General features: G+C 40.4%; 1 protein-coding gene across 9 annotated transcripts in view; it reads left to right on the forward strand.

Annotated features, from left to right (window-relative positions):
• The window catches only part of FREM1 (FRAS1 related extracellular matrix 1), a 183025-nt gene that overhangs the window by 14367 nt on the left and 148699 nt on the right, over positions 1 to 19959 (forward strand). For all 9 annotated transcript variants that reach the window (XM_053572312.1, XM_053572332.1, XM_053572323.1 and 6 more), the window contains exon 2: positions 17079 to 17580. In XM_053572312.1, the coding sequence (XP_053428287.1) occupies positions 17347 to 17580 (234 nt within the window). In that variant the 5' untranslated portion in view covers positions 17079 to 17346. The remainder of the gene's footprint in view (positions 1 to 17078; positions 17581 to 19959) is intronic.

Genomic DNA, 19959 nt, shown 5'->3' on the forward strand with positions numbered 1-19959 from the left:
ATGGCCAGAAATTTTGTAGATACCATCTGGACATCCTATATTTCGATCATTTTAATTCTTTAACCTAATGTCTCTTGATGATGTCTGAAAGAACCTGGGGTTTTTAATGAAAAAGAACAAAAATGCTTTTCTATACATTTGCAAATTTTAGGCTTAAAAGTTTCCTTTCCACGGGACTTTTACAGCCTTTAATATGCTATTGTGTTGTGAATCTTTAAAAGAAATTTTAGCATTGTCTGTTTCAAGCATATTTGTATATAGAAGACTTTTAGTATTTCCAAATGTGCATTTTCAGAAGGCTCTGTCTCCCTAGTTTTGAGTCTGTCAGTGCTTCCTGCAGAAAACACTGAAAGGGTTATTTCTGGATTGAGCAACTGTGATTTAGAGAATCTGCCTGGATAATGGACATAGTGCTGGATGTCGAAATTGAGACGCCAGTTCAGGCGTGGTTCCCCGATAGCTGTGTTGTCCTAGTAGGCTCTTAGCTGCCTTTTTTTCTGCAAGTGGAGGGGCTTCTGGAGAAGAATATACACAGGGCTAATGGACATTAAATAACAAAGAAAAACATATTAAATCTTCCACATAAACGAAATGCAAATTAAAACCATGTCAGATGCAACACACTTTACTTAGAAAGTGTATACAGGTTACAGGAAATAATACTGAATGTCATCAGTGAAGAAAGCTGATAAGGGTGTGAATTGGCACCATGTTTCCAGGGAGCATGCATTTCCAGAGCCTCAGAATAAGTTTACTTCCTCTAGCCTTGCAATTCTACTTTTAGAAATCTAACAAAAGGAAAATAACTAGAGAAATGGACTGATTTATAATTAAGGATTTTTCATCATAATCCATTGCATAGTAACTATTTCCTTGTGACAGTGGAATGACTATTGCAACTGGAGTGCCTCGACTTAGTGGGTAAAGGGCACAGAGTACAGTGAGGTGGTAATGTGGAAAGTGCTTGCAGTAGAGTGTTATGTCAGTAGAAAGGAATGATACATAACTCTTGGTAGTATGGTCCCAATTAAGTTCAAAAACTGTGTGTACGTACGTTTGTATAAATGTATGTATATATACACACACACAGTATATATAAAAACATACATAAATATATGAAAGCCTAAGAGTGCTTTATTTGGGTGTTGGGAAGTGTATTTTTTTTCTTCCTTTATGAGTTCCTATATTTTTATCCTTTAATTAATGATGCATCTCTTTTACTTTTTAAAAAAAGCTATTTTCAGAATAGCTTGATAACTAAAAATGAAGGATATGGACTACTTGATTTCTGATGTTCTTCCTAAACCATACATTGTGATTTAGAAATATGGTTTAGAAAAAATTGCAGAGAGGAGGAAACAGATTGTTAATAGATAGAATGGACACATATTTTACTGATTTAATGCACTGGAATTACTAAGCACCCTGTTTGCCTTGAAGCCTTTGAACTGTGTGTTGTTTAAGGCCTTGGAGCCCTGAGATACTAGGAGACAGGATACTTCATTTAATTATTTGCTCTTAAAGTAACACTACTTCCTTTGGAGAACATTGCCTCTAGTGAAAGTTTAAGTCCTATAACAGGCATCAATGGCCATCTGGAACCATAAAGGAAGTTGTTAAATTTCATGCATACTGTAGGAAAAAGACCTTGGGGCTAGTGTAGCAATTTCCAGGAATATAAGGTTGTGAGTGTAATGTGAAGCAATATAATGCAGGGGTTAAGTACAAGCATCTTAGAGTTGGGCAAAACTGGGCTACGAATACTACTCAAGGACAAGGTAAAACTGATGATCTTGGGGAAGTTACTTAACCTCTTTTCTCCTCATTTGCTCGTCTACCTCCTCAATTACTGTCTACTTCCTAAAACCACGGTAGGGATTAAATAATATACATAAAACACTTTGAGCAAAACCTAGTATATATAGTGAGCACTTGATAAGTGTTTTTATTAATATTATGTATATTGTGTCACTTCTAGAAGTCACTGTGTATTTATCCATAAAATTAGTATAATACATAGAAGCTCATTGGTAGGTTTGTTGTGAGGAATAAATGAAAAGACGCATATGCAGAATGTAGCCCGGGGCTTTTATGTAGTAAGTGAAAATACTAATAAGCAAAATACAAAGGAAGAAAATTGTACATAGGGAATACTAAAAATTGTTTGATCAGGGGACAGTGGTATCTTAGAAGTCACAAGTTATTTCTTTCTCCATGATTGTATTCATCCTGTCTGAGAGGATTCACTCGGAAAATCTTATGTTTGGCAAAGTCTTAAGGATTTTCTATTCCTGGCGGTGGTTGTCAACCTTCCTAATGCCGCGAACCTTTTAATACAGTTCAAAGGGGTCGCGGCCCACAGGTTGAGAACCACTGCTATAAGGTCAATGAACACTTAAAGCTCCCTTAAGAGGTCACGAGCTTCTGGAAAGAAAAGAATCTGCTGTTTGGTTGTGTCTTCCCGGAACTTCTTTGTAGTTTGGCTCAATGGCTCTCGGGGAAAGAACAGAATGAAATTGTCAGGATGGAGGCCAGAGGCTGCTCCTGCCACAGCTCTGCGCTCTTCACAGGAACTCGCGCAAGTGGCTCGGAGTGTTCTCCTGTTGGCTCTAAGGAAGAGCAATTACACTTCTCTATCTACCTCAGGGACTTGTACGGTCAGAGGAGACAGTGGTCCTGGAGTCCTTGGTAAAGACTAAGTCTTGATCTCCTCACTAAAATACAAAGGAGACATTTTTCTCTAAGTGTAGACAGCCAGCTATTCCCTGTGGCCACAGTTCTCTTGATTTCCTCTTTGTTGCTTTTCGGTGAATTACTTCATGTCACATGTGATTTTGATTCAGTTATCATATGGTAATTATATTCCGCTACAGGTTCATGCTTAAGACTTTAAATTAGGTTTGTATGAATTAGTTTAGAAATTTATTTGTATGAAAATTATGATGATTTTAAAAGTACATCTTAAAAGATTCCATGCTAGCTTCTAAATTTGGCTTCTGACTGGCATTTAAAAGATTTTAATATGGAGAAGAAGTTAGGAAATCTTTGTCAGCTTACTTTACCCTTGTAGTCAAGGATTTTAAAATCACCTTATGGGGCGGTGCCTGTGGCTCAAGGAGTAGGGCTTTGGCCCCATATGTTGGGGGTGGTGGGTTTGAACCCGGCCCTGGCCAAAAACTGCAAAAAAAAAAAAAAAAAAAAAAAGTTTATGTTTCAATGGGTAGAGTGGATTGATCCTGAGTTAGCTATTTTTTTTACACTTAAATATCAGTTCTCTATTAGATTTTTATTTCTTAAAGGATGTTAGGGTACTTGTAAGGTCTAGAAAAGCTGAACCCATAGAACCAGAAAGAAAGTTGAAGATGGTTGCTAGGAAGTATTGGGGAGATATCAATCAAAGGATTCAGAATTTCAGTCAGAAAGAATAAGTTCAGGAAATCTATTGTATAATATTATGACTATAGAATATAGTTAATAATATTGTGGGTTTTTTTTTTTTTTTGAGACTGAGTCTGGGTGGAGAGTGCCATGGAATCATCACAGCTCACAGCAACCTCAAACTCGTGGGCTCAAGTGATCCTCCGTGCTTCAGCTTTCCAAGTTGCAGGGACTACAGGCACACACCACTATGCCCAGCTAATTTTTCTATTTTCAGTAGAGATGGGGTCTTGCTCTTGCTCAGGCTGGTCTTGACTTCCTGAGCTCAAGCAATACACCCACCTCAGCCTTCCAGAGTGCTGGGATTACAGGTGTGAGCCACCATGCCAGGCCAATAATATCGTACTTGAAAATGCTAAAAGAGATTGGAAGGGTTCTCCCCACAAAAAAAGGGAGGTAGTGAATATGTTAATGAGCTTGATGTAGCAATTCCACAATGTGTACATGTATCAAAGCATCATATTGTACACTAAAAATGTGTGTAACTTTTATTTTTCAATTATAAATAAATAAAATGTTAAAAAGAAATAAAGGGATGAAGGAGGTAATAATAGCCTCAGGCCCAGGGAAAACAGAAGGGTCCATTGCTCTTGTAAGCTTCATTGTAATGGCAAGTAACCACCTGCAGCACTGATGAGAAGTCTCAGGCCACACATGAATTCTGCAAAAAGCAGAGCAAATAAAAAGCTACAATGGATTATTGGTATCTTGATGTCAGTGCTGGGCATGGATGGGTCAGGCACCTGCCTTGTGTTGTATAGCTACCACTGCAAAATTCCAGAAAGGAGAAGGTAAATATTATTCTCATCAGGGCTGACCATCAAGAATTTCCATTGCAATGAGGAGCTAGAGTACAGCTGGGACCCATTTTTTTCTTGCTGTGCGTGGATTATCTCAGATTAGCGACAGGACTATGTTCACATCAACATGGAGAACGCATGCTCGTGTGGTTACGCTGAATGTGTAATTATGACACAAATACTAGCTCACACTTCCCCTCCACCAAATGGAATGTTGCTAAACTATTCTCTTCCGTTCAGAAAATTTCCCAAGGAAGAAAGTGGAGTTAAAAAAACCTTCATGAAATTTGATAAGAAGGAATTCAAAGCAGGCTGGTTTCCTACTTTTCAGAACAATTTTCACACACTCTTATTGGCTTCTACAGATATACTTAGTATACATGATTTTTACATAAAGAAGAAAGGAATGGTGGGGGAAATGATCAGTGAGAGCAGAACTAATTTGTGGGCATGACAGGATTTCAAAATGCCCCAAAACAGCTGAACCACAAAAACAAGCAAAGATACACTTTGTTTCTATTGCGGAATCTGAGGTGACTGAAAGTTAGTTTACAAGCTCCTTGGGGAATATAGTTAAATACCCTTTCTACCTCCATTTCCACATGCCCCCAGTAATTCCGCTGACCCCACAGAAGCCGTAACAGCAGTCAGAGCAAGCTGGGGACAGATGGATTCTGAGGATCCATCTGGGATGGATTCCTATGCTGGGATCAAGAAAACAAAATTCTCAAGTGTGCTAGACTTCCAATTAGGGTGTTGTTAAGTAAATGTTGGCTGCCACTGGACAAAATAATTTTGTACCAGAGTCAGTTACAATGAGTTACCCGTCTCATTTTGGGGAGTGGTAAAAAACTCATCGTCATCTGTAAGATCTTGTTTGATTCAGAATCCGGATTTCCTTCGTTCTTCTGTTCTTTTTTTTTTTTTCCTCCTTTCTCTGTCTGTTCATACAAATTCTTTTCTTTTTCCCTTCCTGTTCCACCTATTTGAAACAGAAAATCAGTCCAGTATTTTCCTTGGGCTGTGTTCATCCTTGGTGTTTTCCAATACCAAGAGAAAACACAGGAGGAATTAGAATGCAAATAAAACACAAAGAAAGCATGTTCTTTTTTATCTTTTTATTTTTATTTTTTATTTTTGGGGATTCATTGAGGGTACAATAAGCCAGGTTACACTGATTGCAATTGTTAGGTAAAGTCCCTCTTGCAATCATGTCTTGCCCCCATAAGTTCTTTTTTATCTTTATTGTGCTTAATTCTGCAGCCTTTATCCAGGTTCAATTGATTGAAGCTTGAGTTTTGTTTAATTTTGAATTTGGAAATTGCTACGCTTATACTTCCCCCCCCCCCAATTGTGTTGCTTTGGGTTGCTTTCGACATATTAAAATTTGAGCTTTTATTACACATTCTGTCTTCAGACTAGGAGGAAGAAAAAGAGACCATTCAGATGTAAATAAAACATTCTATTTGACATTGATTAAACTTAATTTTGCTGTCTTCACACTGGCCCATTTCCTGCTATTCTGTTTGTTCCTGAGAAAGCTTTACTCCCTTATTCCTTTGAAATATTTTGTAATGATGATGTTACATGTGTTGGGGCTTTGGGCTTTATAATTAAGGAAATACTTCCACATAGATTGTTTCATTTGGTTTAACAGGGAAACTCTGGATGAGGCAGGATTGATGACCTCATTTTTTTTTTGAGACAGAGTCTCAAACTGTCACACTGGGTAGAGTGCTGTGGCCTCATAGCTTACAGCAACCTCAAACTCTTAGGCTTAGGTGATTCTCTTGCCTTAGCCTCCCGAATAGCTGGGACTACAGGTGCCTGCCCCAACACCCAGTTATTTTTTTTTTTGGTTGTAGTTGTCATTGTTGTTTGCCAGGGCCAGCCTGGATTCGAACCCGCCAGCACCAGTGTATGTGGCTGGCACCCTAGTGGCTGAGCCTGGGTGTCAAGCCTGGATGACCTCATTTTGGAAGGAGAAAAGTGACATTCATAAACGTCAGGATTAGAGTTCAAATCTTCAGAATTTAAGTCTACTCTTTTCCAAAATTTCATGGCATAGGAAGCCAAGAAATAGGTCTCCTCTTTCTCTCCTGTCTCTTCCTGGTGGATGAGCATCAAGATCTTGGACTTACCTCTTACTCAGGGGTTTACTAGGATATAATGGAAAAATGAGCTATTGCCCCACAGGCTATTTGGTAGGAAGTTATGATCTTTAGATGATTAGTGACTAACCCAAATCAATGCAAGAAATTGAATAATAAAGTGACTATTAAAGATGTAGTTTAAGTTCAGTTGTGAATCACAAAAAACTCCCAAATAAGAAGTTAAATAGAAAAGTAGTTCATGTTCTCTACCATGTGAAGTTTTGCAAGAATGGGCTGGTAGGGTGACTCTGCTTGGCAAATGCCCTGGAGGCCGAGGCTCCTTCTAGCTCAGGGATCTGCCAATTTATGGCATAGCCCAAATTTTCATGTGCAAAGCAGCTTCCTCTATCTGGGCAACAAGATGGGGGGAAATGTGGCATGCAATAACCGCCTCTTAAAGGTGGTTTCTCAGAGCTACTGACATCTTTTCTTAAATTCCATGGGCCAAAATCTTCTCATATGGACACAGATGGCCACAAAGGAAGCTGTGGAACACAGTCTTTGTACTAGGTGAATATATACCCAGTTAAAACTTCTATTTCTGTAAAAGAAAGTGAGATTGGCTCTTTTCTAATACCTATCTGATAGATACTCAGAGTTACTGAGTTATCATAACAGAAAGGAAGGAAAAATTTGCTGTATTATTTTTGAAATATATCTGAGAGTTTATTTGGTATTCTAAATTGCTTACATGAAATAGAAGACTTTGATGGAGTTGTTCCATTTCATTCCACATTGCCTTTCTTACTAAGGCAGTGCTAAACCAAAACATATTTAAGGTTATTAAACACAAATTTGTGACATAATGGCAAAGCCTCTAAGACAGAATTCCTTCCCTTGAGGTTGCTTTGTTCATCCTTTATGCTCAGGTCTGGCTCTAAAAGTGTGGGGGTGATCACCAAACTGTGATCTATTGTAAAAGGTGAGGGGCTGGGTCTGGTCTAGAGACAGGCTGACCTGTGAGTCACAACAGGTGCAGAGATCAGGAACTTGACTCTGGATCAAAGCCCTTCTTTTTTGTGCCTTTGTTTATAATACAAGATCTCTGTGGAGTTTTGAAGGGGATTTGTTTCAGCTGCTGGCTGAGTGGGTGGCAGGAATAGAGAATTCCAGGACCATGTGCTATGCCTATGTGTGCCAAGGGCTGTTCTTGTGGGGCCTGACGCTGTGCTCTCACCAGATGGATGACCAGGCCTGAGGAGGCTGTACAAAGTCTTTGCTTTGTACCTAGATGGGCTGGTACTAGAGAACTCATTACACTGATGATTTCTTTTAATTTATTTTCAGCTAAGCAACATAATGACATGAGGACACATTTACCTGTAAGATAGGTCTGCTCTTCGTGGACTTTGTCTGAAGATATGTCTTTAATTACTTAATACACAGAGGGTATAAAAAATGTACAGACATTTTAAGAAAGGAAAAACTGTGTTAGGTGATGTATTAACAGTCTGTATGAGCGAGGCCAGGTCATTGTTTTCTTCTATTTATTCCCTCATTTGACACATTTTTATTGATACATCAGGCATTATTCTAGGCATTGGGGATGAATCCATAAATAAAAAAATAAAAATGCACACCTTCCTGAGGGGAATGGCAAATGATTAATATAAATAAGCAAATGTATTATGTTCAATGGTTATAAAGCATGAATTAAAAACAAGGCAGGAGAGGGTAGAGGATGCTGAGGGATGATAGTGACAGTTTTAATGTAGCAGTCAGGTGTGACCGCACTGCAAGTGTGACATTTGATAGAAAACTTGCGGCCGGAGTGGGCTGGGGAGGGATATCTGGGGAAGAAGGTTCATATCAGACATGTTAGTTGCAAATGGGAGGCTGTGGTGAGGGGCAGGGAGGGAGGCTGACCTTGATTCGCTTGAGGAAAAGCTGAGGCTTAAGTGTGGCTAGGGCAGAGTCGGCAAAGGGAAGACCATCAGGAGATGTGAGGAGGGACATGGGGGAGAAACAGGTCACACAGTACCCCTCAGTTATCCACAGGGCTGGTTTGACTCTAAGATGAGACACCATTGGGAGTTTTGAGCAGAGATGTGACCTGATAACAAATACCATTTAATAGGAATCTCTGCCCTCTGCCAGGAGATGCTTCCAGGGAGGCAAGTGTGGAAGCAGGGAGATAAAATAGGGTGCTGCTGCCGTCACCCTGCAGAGCTAGTGAGCACTCAGAGTAATTGGATGCTAGACATGTTTGGAAGGACGAGTTTATTAATAGTTCATTTCTATGTAACAAATCATTGCAAACTCGGTGGCTTAAAACAACTTGAGTTTAGCATCTCCCAGTTTCTGTATGTCTGGGGTCTGACTGACCGTGGCTCAGCTGGGTCCTCTGCTTTAGGTCGTCACTAGGCTACGATCTAGATGTTGATTGGGCTTCATTCTTACCCAGAGGCTTGACTTAGGAAGAATCCACACCCAAGCTCATTTAGGTGTTAGCAGAATTCATTTCCTTGTGCAGGAGAACTCAGGGAGTCTCACTTCTCAGGTTCCCGGGAGGATTTGTAGCTGCTGTCTGCTGACACAGCCTTCTATAGAATGAAGGGTAAGCATGGGAATGGCACCTAACACCTCTGTTTTATTTTGCTGGCGGAAGTGTTATAGCTTTTGCTGGAACTCAAGGGAAGTCTGGAATTACTGGAGGTCTGTCCACACAAAAAAACAAGATATTTTTTGGCTTGTGTTTGAACATAGAACATGAGACATAGACGAGACCAGCTGAAATGCTGGAGTTGCTATTCAGATAGGGAAGACGGGGAGGGAAGGTGAAGAACTGAATTTGGCTACATTATACACCCACACAGAAATGTCAAGTAGAGAGTACATATATGAATCTAGAGTTAGGAAAAGTCCAGGCGGCACCTGTGGCTCAGTGAGTAGGCTGCCGACCCCATATACTGAAGGTGGAGGGTTCGAACCCAGCCCCGGCCAAACTGCAACAAAAAAAATAGCCAGGCACGTAGCAGGTCCTAGTTCCTCAAAAGGCTGAGGCAACAGAATTGCTTAAGCCCAAGAGCTGGAGGTTGCTGTGAGCTGTGATGCTATGGCACTCTACCAAGGACAACAAAGTGAGAATCTGTTCTTTTTGTTTATTTATTTATATATTTTTATTGTTAAATCATAGCTGTGTATATTTGTGCAATCAAGGGGTACAATGTGCAGGTTTCATATACAATCTGAAATATTCTCATCAAACTGTTCAACATAGCCTTCATGGCATTTTCTTAGTTATTGTATGTAGACATCTGTATTCTGCATTTAGTAAGTTTCGCCTGTACCCATTCTAAGATGCACTGTAGGTGTGGCCCCACCCATTACCCTCCCTCTACCCTCACGTCCCTCGTCCCTTCCCCTTCCTTGGCCCTTTCCTCGTAGTTGTGCTATAGTTGGGTTATAGCCTTCATGTGAAAGCTATAATTTAGCTTCATAGTAGGGCTGAGTATATTGGATATTTTTTCTTCCATTCCTCAGATACTTTGCTAAGAATATGTTTCAGCTCCATCCATGTAAGCATGAAAGAGGTAAAGTCTCCATCTTTCTTTAAGGCTGCATAATATTCCATGGTATACATGTACCACAATTTGCTGGTCCATTCGTGGATCAATGGGCACTTGGGCTTCTTCCATGACTTAGTAATTATGAATTGGGCTGCAATAAACATTCTGGTACAGATGTCTTTGTTATATTGTGATTTTTGGTCTTCTGGGTATAAACCTAGTAAAGGAATTATAGGACCAAATGGCAGTCTATTTTTAAATCTCTAAGTATTCTCCAAACATCCTTCCAGAAGGAACGTATTAGTGTACATTCCCACCAGCAGTGTAGAAGTGTGCCCTTTTCTCCACATCCATGCTAACATCTCTGGTTTTGGGATTTTGTTATGTGGGCTACTCTTATTGGGGTTAGGTGATATCTCAAAGTGGTTTTGATTTGCATTTCTCTGATGATTAAGGATGATGAGCTTTTTTTCATGTGTCTGTAGATTGTGTGTCTGTCTTCTTTAGAGAAGTTTCTCTTCAAGTCCTTTGCCTGCCCTGAGATGGGATCACTTGACATTTGAGTTCTCTGTGGATTCTGGTTATCAAACCTTTATCGGAGGTATAACCTGCAAATAATTTCTCCCATTCTGAAGGCTGTCTGCTTGCTTTACTTACTATGTTCTTGGCTGTGCAGAAGCTTTTTAGTTTGATTAGGTCCCAGTAATGTATTTTTGATACTGCTTCAATTGCCTGGGAGTCCTCCTCATAAAATATTCAGCCAGGCTGATTCCTTCAAGAGTTTTCCCTGCACTTTCTTCAAGTATTTTTATAGTTTCATGTCTTAAGTTTAAATCTTTTATCCAGTGAGAGTCTATCTTAGTTAATGCTGAAAGGTGTGGGTCCAGTTTCAGTCTTTTACAGATCGTCAGCCAGTTCACCCTGCACCGTTTGTTAAATAGGGAATCTTTTCCCCACTGAATGTTTTTAATTGGCTTGTCAAAGATCAAATAATGGTATGTAGCTGGATTCATCTCTTGGTTCTCTATTCTGTTCCAGACATCTACTCTGTTTTTGTGCCAATACCATGCTGTTTTGATCACTATTGATTTATAGTACAGTCTCAGGTCTGGTAGCGTGATTCCTCCTGCTTTGTTTTTATTTCTGAGCAATGTTTTGTCTATTCGAGGTTTTTTCTGATTCCATATAAAATGAAGTATTATTTTTTCAAGATCTTTAAAATATGACAATGGAGCTTTGATAGGAATTACATTAAAATTATATATTGCTTTGAGTAGTATAGACATTTTAACGATGTTGATTCTTCCCAGCCATGAGCATGATATGTTTTTCCATTTGTTAACATCTTTAGCTATTTCTTTCCTAAAGTTTCGTAGTTCTCTTTATAGAGATCATTCACGTCCTTTGTTAGGTATACTCCCAAATATTTCATCTTCTTTGGCACTACTGTGAAAGGAATAGAGTCCTTGACTGTTTTTTTGGCTTGGTTAATGTTGATATATATAAAGGCTACAGATTTATGGGTGTTGATTTTGTAGCCTGAGACATTGCTGTATTCCTTGATCACTTCTAAGAGTTTTGTAGTAGAATCCCTATTGTTTTCCAGATATACGATCATATCATCTGCGAAGAGCGAATGTTTGATCTTTTCTGACCCTATGATACCCTTGATCACCTTTTCTTCCCTAATTGCAATGGCTAAAACTTCCATTACAATGTTAAAGAGCAATGGAGACAATGGGCAACCTTGCCTCGTTCCTGATCTAAGTGGAAATGATTTCAATTTAACTCCACTCGATACTATATTGGCTGTGGGTTTGCTGTAGATAGCCTCTATTAGTTTAAGAAATGTCCCTTCTATACCAATTTTCTTAAGTGTTCTGATCATAAAGGGATGCTGGATAGTATCATAAGCTTTTTCTGCATCAATTGAGAGAATCATATGGTCTTTATTTTTTTAGTTTGTTTATGTGCTGAATTATACTTATTGATTTACATATATTGAACCAGCCTTGAGAGCCTGGGATAAATCCCACTTGGTCATGGTGTATAATTTTTTTGATGTGTTGTTGGATTCTGTCTGTTAGGATCTTATTGAGTATTTTTGCATCAATATTCATTAGTGATATTGGTCTTTAATTTTCTTTTCTTGTTGGGTCTTTCCCTGGTTTAGGGATCAAGGTGATGTTTGCTTCGTAGAAGGGTAGTATTCCTTCTTTTTCTCTGTTTTGGAAGAGGTTTATTAATATAGGTACTAGTTCTTCTTTAAAGGTTTGGTAGAATTCTGATGTAAAGCCATCTGTTCTTGGGCTTTTCTTTGTAGGGAGATTTTGTATAGTTGATGCTATTTCAGAACTTGATATAGGCCTGTTCAACATTTCCACTTTGTTCTAGCTAAGTCTTGGTAGGTGGCGTACTTCCAAGTATTGGTCGATCTCTTTCAGATATTCATATTTCTGAGAGTAAAGTTTCTTGTAATATTGGTTAAGGATTTTTTGAATTTCTGTGGGGTCTGTTGTTATTTCATCTTTACCATTTATGATTGATGAAATTAGGGATTTTACTCTTTTTTTCCTGGTTAGGTTGACCAAAGGTTTATCTATTTTATTGACCTTTTCAAAAAACCAACTTTTGGATTTATTGATCTGTTGTATAATTCTTTTGTTTTCAATTTCATTTAATTCTGCTCTGATTTTGGTTATTTCTTTTCTTCTGCTGGGTTTGGGGTTGGAGTGTTCTTCCTTCTCCAGTTGCTTGAGATGTCCCATTAAGTTATTAACTTCCTCTCTTTCCGTTTTCTTGAGGAAGGTTTGCAGTGCTATAAATTTCCCTCTTAGGACTGCCTTTGCAGTATCCCAGAGATTCTGATAATTTGTGTCTTCATTGTTGTTTTGTTCCAAAAATTTGGTGATTTTCTTCTTAATCTCATCTATAACCCATCTATCCTTCAGCATAAGGTTATTTAGCTTCCATGTTCTTGTATGGGTATGCAGGTTCCTATTGTTATTGAGTTCAACTTTTATTCCATGATAGTCTGAGAAGATGCAAGGAATAATTTCTATTTTTTAAAATATTTCTGAGGTTATATTTGTGGCCCAGGATGTGGTTGATTTTGGAGTTTGTCTGTGGGCTGATGAGAAGAATGTGTATTCAGTTTTGTTGGGATGAAATGTTCTATAGATGTCTGTTATGTCCAGATGTTGAATGGTTAAGTTTAAATCTAAGATTTCTTTGCTTAGCTTCTTTTTGGAGGATCTATCCAGCCCGGCTAAAGGGGTGTTAAAATCTCTAACTACTATGGAACTGGAGGAAATCAAATTGCTCATGTCTGTTAGAGTTTCTCTTATAAATTGAGGTGCATTCTGGTTGGGTGCATAAATATTAATAATTGAAATCTCATCATATTGAGTATTACCTTTAACAAATATGAAGTGTCCATCCTTATCCTTCCTTATTTTGGTTGGTTTAAAGCCTATCACATCTGCAAATAGGATTATAATGCCTGCTTTTTTCTGCTTTCCATTTGCCTGGGTATAGATGACCATCCCTTCACCTTGAGTCTATATTTGTCTTTTAATGTAAGATGAGATTCTTGTATGCAGCAGATATCTGGCTTGAGTTTTTGTATCCAGTCAGCCAACCTGTGCCCTTTAGAGGACAATTTAAACCATTCACATTAGTTGAGAATATTGATAAGCCTTTTGAGAGACCGGTGGACATTTTTAATCCTTTTGCAACTGTGGAAGTTGGAATTTGATCAAAATTTTCTGGGCAGGTTTACTTTTGTGGTGGACAATTATGCTGGTCTTTATGGAGGATAGGTCTGAGAATATCCTGGAGAGCTGGTTTAGTTGTAGCAAAGTTCTTCAACATGTGAATTTCATTATAGTATTTAATTTCTCCATCATAAATGAAACTCAGTTTAGCTGGGTATAGGATCCTGGGTTGAAAGTTATTTTGTTTTAGGAGTTTAAAAGTCAATGACCATCCTCTTCTAGCTTGAAAGGTTTCAGCAGAGAGATTTGCAGTTATTCTAATATTCTTCTTGTAGGTGATGGTTTTCTTTCATCTGGCTGCTTTCAGAATTTTCTCCTTCATATTAACTTTAGTGAAATTGATTATGATGTGTCTGGGGGATGTCTTATTTGGGTTGAGTCATGTTGGAGTACTGAAATTGTCAACTATCTGAAATTCAGAATCTCTTGGCATGTCTGGAAAGTTGTCTTTCATAATCTCATGGAGAGGAGACTCTGTACCTTGTGAAGCCACTTCATCACTTTTGGGTATCCCTATGAGACGAATATTGGTTTTCTTAGAATTATCCCAGAGCTCTGTGAGAGAGTTGTCTGTTTTTGCCCTCCATTTCTCTTCCTCTCTGAGAGTTTAGGAGCGTTCAAAAGCTTTGTCTTCAATGTCAGGAATCCTTTCTTCTGCTTGCTCCATTCTGTTACTGAGGGATTCTACTGTGTTTCTCAGATCTTTGAGGGATGCAACATCTTGTCTCAATGTGTCAAAATCTTTGGCCATTTGGTCTTTGAATTCGTTGAATTCTTGAGACATCTTTTGGTTTACTGCTTGGAATTCTAATTTGATCTTATTTGCTATCCAGATTCTGGATTAAATTTCTGACATCTCACCTATTTGTTTGTGCATGGTATCTTGTGCTGTGACTGCCCCATTGTTCCTTGAGGGAGTTGATCTACTCTGAGTATTCATATTGCCAGAGTTTTTCCTTTGATTTTGTCTCATGATTGTTTTTCACTGTTGCCTCTGACCTTCGTCAGAGTTGGGATGGTGTCTCTCTGAGATTAGACCTGGGGGGGTCACTCTATTGTTGCTGGATCTTTGTAGGGAGTGACCCTGTGTAGCTCTTCTGGGGCTGCCCCAGCCAGGGAGTTCTGGTTGTGGGAGCAGCTCCAGAGTGTGACACCCCAGGATCCAGCAACAGGGCGGGGGTGGGGTGGGTGGGGTGGTGGTGCACACAGTTCTGGGAGTGCCTGGCACCCAGTGACTTTGGCACAGAAGGCCCAAGGCTCCAGCAGTCTCTGGCCAGGAAAAGGGCTCCGTGCAGAGGCAGGGAGGGCTCTGGAGGGCACATGGCTACCAGAGTCCCTGGCCAGACGAGCGGTGGTGTGGAGGCAGGGAGGGTACAGCAGGGAGGATGTGGGGTTGCGTGGCTCCTGGAGTTCCTGGTCAGGGAGTGTGGAGGCCCGGTGGGCAGGGTAATGGTCCTCGCGCAGTTCTTACCGGGGTCGGGAGGGCGCAGCTCTTCTGGAGGTCCGGGAGGGTGCAGATCGCGGGTCCCTGTGCAGCTCTTCCAGAGGTGGGAGAGTGCCGATCACTGGTCCCGGCTTGAGAATCTGTTCTTAAAAGAAAAAAAGAGAGAGAGAGAGAAGCTCAGGCTGGGGATATAACTTTGAATCTCATTACATACAAGAGATGTTAAAACCAAAGAATGAGATCACTAGGATGTAAGGACAGAGAAAAAACAGGTGCTAGGACTGGGCCTTAGCATTAAAAGGTCAGGGGGTCTAGGAAGAACCAGCAAAGGAAACTAATTGAGATGGAGTGAGGTTAAAAAGGAGAGTGTGGCGTGTAGACTCCCTATGTATCTCCCAGTTTTGGGAGACACTTACCTATCCTGTTACCTCTCCTGTCCCTGAATGAGCTGCCTTTTTGAGTGATCTTAGATGCCGAACGTGAACAGAAAAAAAGATTTTATTTTGTTGTGAAAGTTCAGATTTGCATTCTTGACCTAATAAGCCAGGCTAATTTAGCAGGAGTGTGGGCAGCATAGTGGGAGGGGAATGTATGAACAGTTTTATGTGGGGAGTGACATCATGAAAAAATAGGCTAATCTGTAAAGCATCAGGTGTCAGGGGACACATATTAGCCAGCCACTGCCTCAAAAGCGAAAGGTTTCATACGGCAGCAAGTCTTCCTTCAGTGTATTAGACAGGAAGAATAGAGGCCTTTTCTCTACAACTTTCTGACAAACGTGTATTTTGGTATCCACTGGTTATGTATAGAAATATATTAAAATTACTAGCATTGAAGTCCTTTTCTGAGGCAGAACAAACCATGATTTGTTTATTGAATCATACTCTGAGTTTAAGGATATATTTCAATACATTTTACTTATTTTTTGAGACAGAGTCTCATTATGTCACCCTTGGTAGAGTGCTGTGGTGTCACAGCTCACAGCAATCTCAAACTCTGGGGCTTACATGATTCTCTTGCCTCAGCCTCCCAAGTAGCTGGGACTACAGGTGCCTGCCACAATGCCAGGCTATTTTTGTTGTTGTTGTTGTTGTAGTTGTCATTGTTGTTTAGCAGGCCTGGGCCGGGTTCGACCCCTCCAGCCCTAGTGTATGTGGCTGGCACCCTAACCACTGAGGTACGGGTGCTGAGCCAATACATTTTACTGTAGATAAAATATTTTTTGTTCTTAAGGAACACAGAGAAATAATCATGAAATTCCAAGTGGTTAAAGTAAAAACAAAGACTTTCTTTGTGCAAACTTAGTACATAATAATGTAATTAGCATTGTAGATAATGTAAACACGCATGCTCATACACCATGTCATTAGCTATGAGTACTGAAGCCACATCAATTGCTTCATAGAAACATAAACTTGAATGTTCACTTTAAAAAGGATATATTTTCTCCAGTTTCCACTCAAGTGTTCCTTAGATGTCTTCATTGCCCAGCAAAGTCAGAATTGTGCCCAGTGTGGCAAATTGTTAAGTTTCTTTCTTGTTTGGATAGTATTGACTTAGAATTAATCACGTTTTCAGTGTGCAAATAATCCTATCAGCTCTCTGGTGTAATTAGAATACAGTCCTCAGTGGACAAATAAGAAAACACAAGCAAAGAGTTCAACAACTGTCTCTGAACTCACAGGACCAAAAGGTGTTCTTTGGGGCACCAGCCTGGCTGTCTTAGGCTGTACCACACAGGGTATGTCAGGGCCGGAAGCAGGAGCTGGAAGCTGAGGATGAAATGGCCGCATTGCCTTTCAGGTGGGCCTGGAGGTCAAGCTAGTTTATTTGTTTTTAGTTTAGCTGAAATCATAAGCTGGTTGAAAGATCCCTTTGTTGGTAGTGATCTTTTGAATAGCCACACAAACCTTTTGGTCTCACTCTCACTTTCCTCCAACCTCTTCTCCCATTTACAGGATTAGAAAAGCACTTGGGAGGCACATTAATCTTGCCGGCGTTGTCAGGAGTGATCAGCAAGTTTTATTAAAAGCCCCAGGATTGCCTGAAAGGCCTCCTTGTCTCCATTTGACATGAAAGGGGTGTATTAAGATCTTGGGGCACGTTGTTGGGACCCTCGCCCTGCCCCTTGGACTATGAGCTGACACCCCAGGAGGGAGCACAGAAGCCTTCCTTTGTTGAAGGGATTTCACCAGTGGATGAGAAAACGAGTTGGTCCTTGTCAGCATGAACTCTCTGACGTGGGGGGGCTCAAATGCCCTGCTGCTGCTGTTCCTTGTGGGCTGGGCCAGCCCCACCTTCATCAGCGTTAACCGCGGGCTGAGGGTGATGAAGGGCAGCTCTGCCTTCCTGTCCGAAGACAACCTGAAGTTTGCCGTTCCCAGAGAGAAAGATGCCTGCAAAGTGGAAGTGGTGACAAATGAGCCAGTAACACAGAGGGTTGGGAAACTCACTCCACAGGTAGGTCACGCAGAGCTTGGATGTGAATGTGTGACAGCATGTGGGGGGGACACAGAGACAGAGACAGAACAAAGATAGGAAAGGGCTCGTCTCACGAAGGTGAGACTTGCTAAGATGTTCGTGTTTGAAATGCTGGAGTTGAAAGGAACAGGCATAGGAGTGCGTTGTTTTTCTAGGTGAGGTAAAACCTATTTTTTTAATGTTTTACGTCTGTTTCCAGATAGCAAACCTGGCACTGGCAAGATTTCGTCCTCGAGGTGCTAACCCCGTGGAGGACGTCAGGTTCAATGAAAGTGGACGCAGACACATGTGCTTTTTCTTACTGCACTGTTACAACACATCTTTCCGATCTCTCCTCTTTTATTGAATCAAAATCTTGTACATCTTGCCAGATGCTTGACCTCATAGAGTAGCTAATCATCCAGGAAAAAGCAGAATGTAAGACAGCTGCATATCTGTCATTTTTAGGTCTATTGCCATTCAGAGAGAGAAAAAGAGGGAGGAAAGGAGAAGCGGGGGAGAGAAAGGGAGAAAAAACAGGGCAGCCTTCCAAGGGCCGAAATGAGAAATGCTTGTGTGGTGTGATAGGACCGAACAGTCTTTATGGGATTATTCCTGCCCCAAATGATCTCACTCATTGCCAGTCAGGCTGCCATTGGATAAGAGATCAAGGTTTCAAGACATTTTTAGGACACACTTTGACCTCAGAGTAGCAATGATAAAACCTGAGAACATTTCATCTATTAACATGAATAGGTGAAATTATTCATGTTAATGAATTCTCTTGAGTAAGGGGGGAAAAGTGAAGATGCTTCACTTTAAATATGCACTGTTCTTTATTTATTTATTTATTTATTTTTTTACTTTGTAAACATTTTAATTTTTTTAAAAACTTTTGACCGTTTTGTAATAACGCTTAGCTTAAGACACAAACGTTGTTCCTCTATACAAAAATATTTTCTTTCTTTATGTCCTTGTTCTACATGCTTTTTTCTATTTTTAAAAATTTATTTATTTTTTTTGAGACAAAGTCTTACTATGTCACCCTCAGTGGAGTGCTGTGGCATCACAGCTCACAGTACCCCCCAACTCTTGGGCTTAAGTGATTCTCTTGCCTCAGCCTCCCAAGTAGCTGGGACTACAGGCGCCTGTCACAGTGCCCAGCTATTTTCTTGTTGCAGTTGTCAGTGTTGTTTAGCTGGCCCGAGCTGGGTTGGAACCTGACAGCCTCAGTGCATGGGGCCGGCGCCATAACCACTGTGCGATGGGCGCTGAGCCTATTTTTAAAAATTTATTTTAAAAAATAGTTGGCTGAGCATGGTGACTCACACTGTTGTCCCAGCACTCCAGGAGGCAAGGAGGGTGGATTTCTTGAGCTCAGGAGTTCGAGACCAGCCTGAGCAAGACTGAGACCCCCTGGGTGTCTGTTAAAAACTGAGACAGGAGGATGTCTTGAGCCCAAGAGTTTGAGGTGGCTGTGAGCTATGATGATACCATGGCACTCTACCCAGGGTGACAGAGTGAGACTCTCTGTCTCAATAAATAAAAATAAAAAAATAAATTTCTTATTTTTATGTTTAAAACAAAAAATAAATTTCTTAGCCTTAGCCTCGCCGACACAGGGTCAGTCAGGTCCCCCATCTGTCTTCCATCTCCATGGCTTATCCCACAGGCCTGGAGTTGAGGTCTTCTGTGATGACAGTGTCTTCTTCTAGAATACCTCCTGTAGGACCTGCCTGAAGCTGTTTCACACTTAATGATTTTCTTTTTTATAAATAGAAGAGCATGCTCTAAAATCCTGATACAAAATAGTGTAAATACATAAACCAGTAACAGTCATTTATTATCATTATTGTGTATTATGTGCTGTATATAATTATACTGCTAGACTTTTATACAACTGGCGGAGCAGTAGTTTGTTGACACCCACATCACCGCAAGCTGGCACTATGATGTTACGTCTGCCGTGATGTCAGCAGGTAGCAGGAATTTTTTAACTGTATTATAATCTTATGGGACCACCTTTGTATGTGCAGTTTATCATTGACCAAAATGTCATTATATGGCACATTACTGTACTTAAGGACGAGATGGCATTTCTTTTTCTTTTTTTGAGACAGTCTCACTCTTTTGCCCCGGGGCTAGAGTGCCATAGAGTCATAGCTCACCGCAATCTCAAACTTCTGAGCTCAAGTGAATTGCCTCAGCTTCCTGTGTAGCTGGTACTACAGGCACCGGCCACAACACTCAGCTAATTTTTCTCTTTTTAGCAGAGACGAAGTTTGTCTCTTGCTGAGGCTGGTCTCGAACACCGGAGCTCAAGCAATCCACCTGCCCTGGCCTTCCTGAGTGCTAGGATTATAGGCGTGTTGGCCCAGC

Source organism: Nycticebus coucang, chromosome 2 (genome assembly GCF_027406575.1).
Source record: "Nycticebus coucang isolate mNycCou1 chromosome 2, mNycCou1.pri, whole genome shotgun sequence".
In the NCBI taxonomy this organism is placed as follows: domain Eukaryota; kingdom Metazoa; phylum Chordata; class Mammalia; order Primates; family Lorisidae; genus Nycticebus; species Nycticebus coucang.